Source organism: Eriocheir sinensis, chromosome 69, assembly GCF_024679095.1.
Source record: "Eriocheir sinensis breed Jianghai 21 chromosome 69, ASM2467909v1, whole genome shotgun sequence".
NCBI classification, from domain to species: Eukaryota; Metazoa; Arthropoda; class Malacostraca; order Decapoda; family Varunidae; genus Eriocheir; species Eriocheir sinensis.
In genome coordinates, this window is record NC_066577.1 from 7,646,122 (window position 1) to 7,648,621 (window position 2,500).

Sequence of the window (2,500 nt, forward strand, 5' to 3'; positions counted from 1 at the left end):
TAAGTAGTAGATTTGGCCTGGGATTGGGTTCGGATAAAGGATAATAGGATTGGATACCTTATAGGAGGGTTGAATCCCTTATATTTAGGATTCACTGTCTTAAAGGAGTATCAGAGGGTTCTATATAGGATTAGGGAATGGGTTAAGAAGTAGATTTGGCCTGGGATTGGGTTCGGAAAAAGGATAATAGGATTGGATACCTTATAGGAGGGTTGAATCCCTTATATTTAGGATTCAGTGTCTTAAAGAAGGATCAGGGGGTTCTAAACAGGATTAGGGCCTGGGATTGGGTTTGGATAGAAGGGTAATAGGATTCAATAGCTTATAGTAGGGTTTAATGCCTTATAGATAGGATTCAATACCTTATAGAAGGATCAGGGGGTTGTACATAGGATCAAAGGGTTCAATATAGGATTAGGTGACGGGTTAAAGTACAGTGATTGGGTTTAGATTGGGATTAAAAGGGATTGGATACCTTATACAATAGGATTCAATGCCCTATAGGAGGATCAGGGGTTTGTACATAGGATCAAAGGGTTCAATGTAGGATTAGGTGATGGGATTATGTAGTGCTTGGGTTTAGATTGGGATTAAAAGGGATTGGATACCTTATAATGATAGGATTGGATACCTTAGATAAGAGGATTCAATGCCTTATAAGTAGTTCACTAACCTACCCCCTTCCCCCCGCCCCGCCCCGCCCCGTACCCACCTGAGGTCAGCTTGCCCCCGTACAGCACGAAGTGGTCACCATACCGCTCCATCACATGCCCATAGCGAGCGCGGGGCGTCAGTGACCTCTGCCCCGCCGACGCCCCGCCCCGCCCCACCTCCACCTCCTCCGCATCCTCCTCCCCGGGGCGAATCATCCTCCTGACCCGCCCCGGCACCGAGTCCTCCACGGGGCGGGGCGTTCGTCTCGCACGCCCCGGAACCGCCCCGAAGCTCACCCCGGACGCCTCATCCTCCGCCCCGGATTTGGCCTTCACGCTGACGGTGGAGTTCCCCGTGACGGAGAACTTGAACCGGGGCGAGGTGTTGGCCGGGGGTGGGGGCGGGGCGGGGTCGTGATCGGGGCCGATGGACGGGGCGCGGAGTCTGGCCATCTGTGTAGCGGCCATCCGTCGGGTGAGCAGAGCCTCATCATCCGGGTCACCCACATTGACCCATAAGCTTTCCCGGAGGTCAAAAAAGGTCAGGTCACCGAGGACATTGTTAAGGTCATAGCCCCCGAAAATATATAACCGATCATTCCGGGGCAAATACACCCCGCCATGGCTCGTCCGGGGCACCCCTGGAGATGCCCCGCGCCAGAGCCAGTGCCACGCCCCGCCATTGTCATCCCCGGAGTACAGCGAGCAGCCGTCCCCGAAATACCCGTCGGAGCACATGCAGTACGGGGCAAGTCGGGGCTCGTTGGGGCGGGGCGGGAGCTTCTCTTTCCAGCAGTGGCCCCGCATCTGCCCCAGTCCGCAGTTTTCGGGGCAATGCTCGAACTCACATCCGGGGCCTGTGTACAGCTCCTCACACTGACATTGCCCCGCCTGGCACTCCCCCCGCCCCGAGCAGTTCAGGGGGCAGTCTGTGGGGCGAGAGAGAGAGAGAGAGAGAGAGAGAGAGAGAGAGAGAGAGAGAGAGAGAGTATTAGTTCATATACATTAACACACACACACACACACACACACACACACACACACACACACACACACTCACAAAAAAAAAAATAATAATAATAATAATATAAAAAAAAAAACATTTTCTCGTCTAAACACAAAAAAAATGCAAAAAATAAAATAAAAAATAAAACAAAATAAAAACTCTAGAATCACACCCAGCCAGCCCCAAGCCTCCCCCATACTCACCAGTCACCCAGTACGTCGCCTCGAAGCCGTCCAGGGCATAGTTAGTGTCAGAATACAGCATTATCAGCATGGCCCCGGAGCTGGCGGTGACGGGGGGCGGGGGCGTGTTCCCCGAGAAGACCCCAAGAAGCGGGGCGTCAAAGTCTGCCCCGTCATGTACGTAGAGGTGGTCGTAGGAACACTCCGTCTCAAGCCCCGTGATGTTCAGCGTGATGTACTGCCCCGGCCGACGCGCTGGGGGGGAAGAAGATGTACTGGGGGGGGGGGGCCAAGGTGGAAGGGGAAGGAAGATGTGGAGGGAGGGGGCGGAGAGGGAGGCAGAGGGAGGGCAGGGTGCTGGACAGCCTGCCTGACCAACACACCATTGCTGCCAACCCTGCCAGGAGGGATATAGCAGGGGGGCCTGACAGGGAGATGTGCCCCCTGTCAGAAGGGTAACTCTTGAGAATCACTCCACGCCTCCAAAATAGGATATAGCAGGGGGGCCTGGCAGGGAGATGTGCCCCCTGTCAGAAGGGTAACTATTGAGAATCACTCCACGCCTCCAAAATAGGATATAGCAGGGGGGCCTGGCAGGGAGATGTGCCCCCTGTCAGAAGGGTAACTCTTGAGAATCACTCCACGCCTCCAAAACAGGA

The 2,500-nt window shown here is 54.4% G+C and overlaps 1 protein-coding gene across 1 annotated transcript in view; it reads right to left on the minus strand.

The window, feature by feature from the left end:
• LOC126988594 (multiple epidermal growth factor-like domains protein 8) overlaps positions 1-2,500 on the minus strand; it is a 17,282-nt gene that overhangs the window by 13,859 nt on the left and 923 nt on the right. Inside the window, exons 2-3 of the mRNA XM_050846937.1 lie at positions 1,863-2,096; positions 713-1,582 (exon numbers count right to left, since the gene is read on the minus strand). Coding sequence (XP_050702894.1) covers positions 713-1,582; positions 1,863-2,096 — 1,104 coding nt within the window. The remainder of the gene's footprint in view (positions 1-712; positions 1,583-1,862; positions 2,097-2,500) is intronic.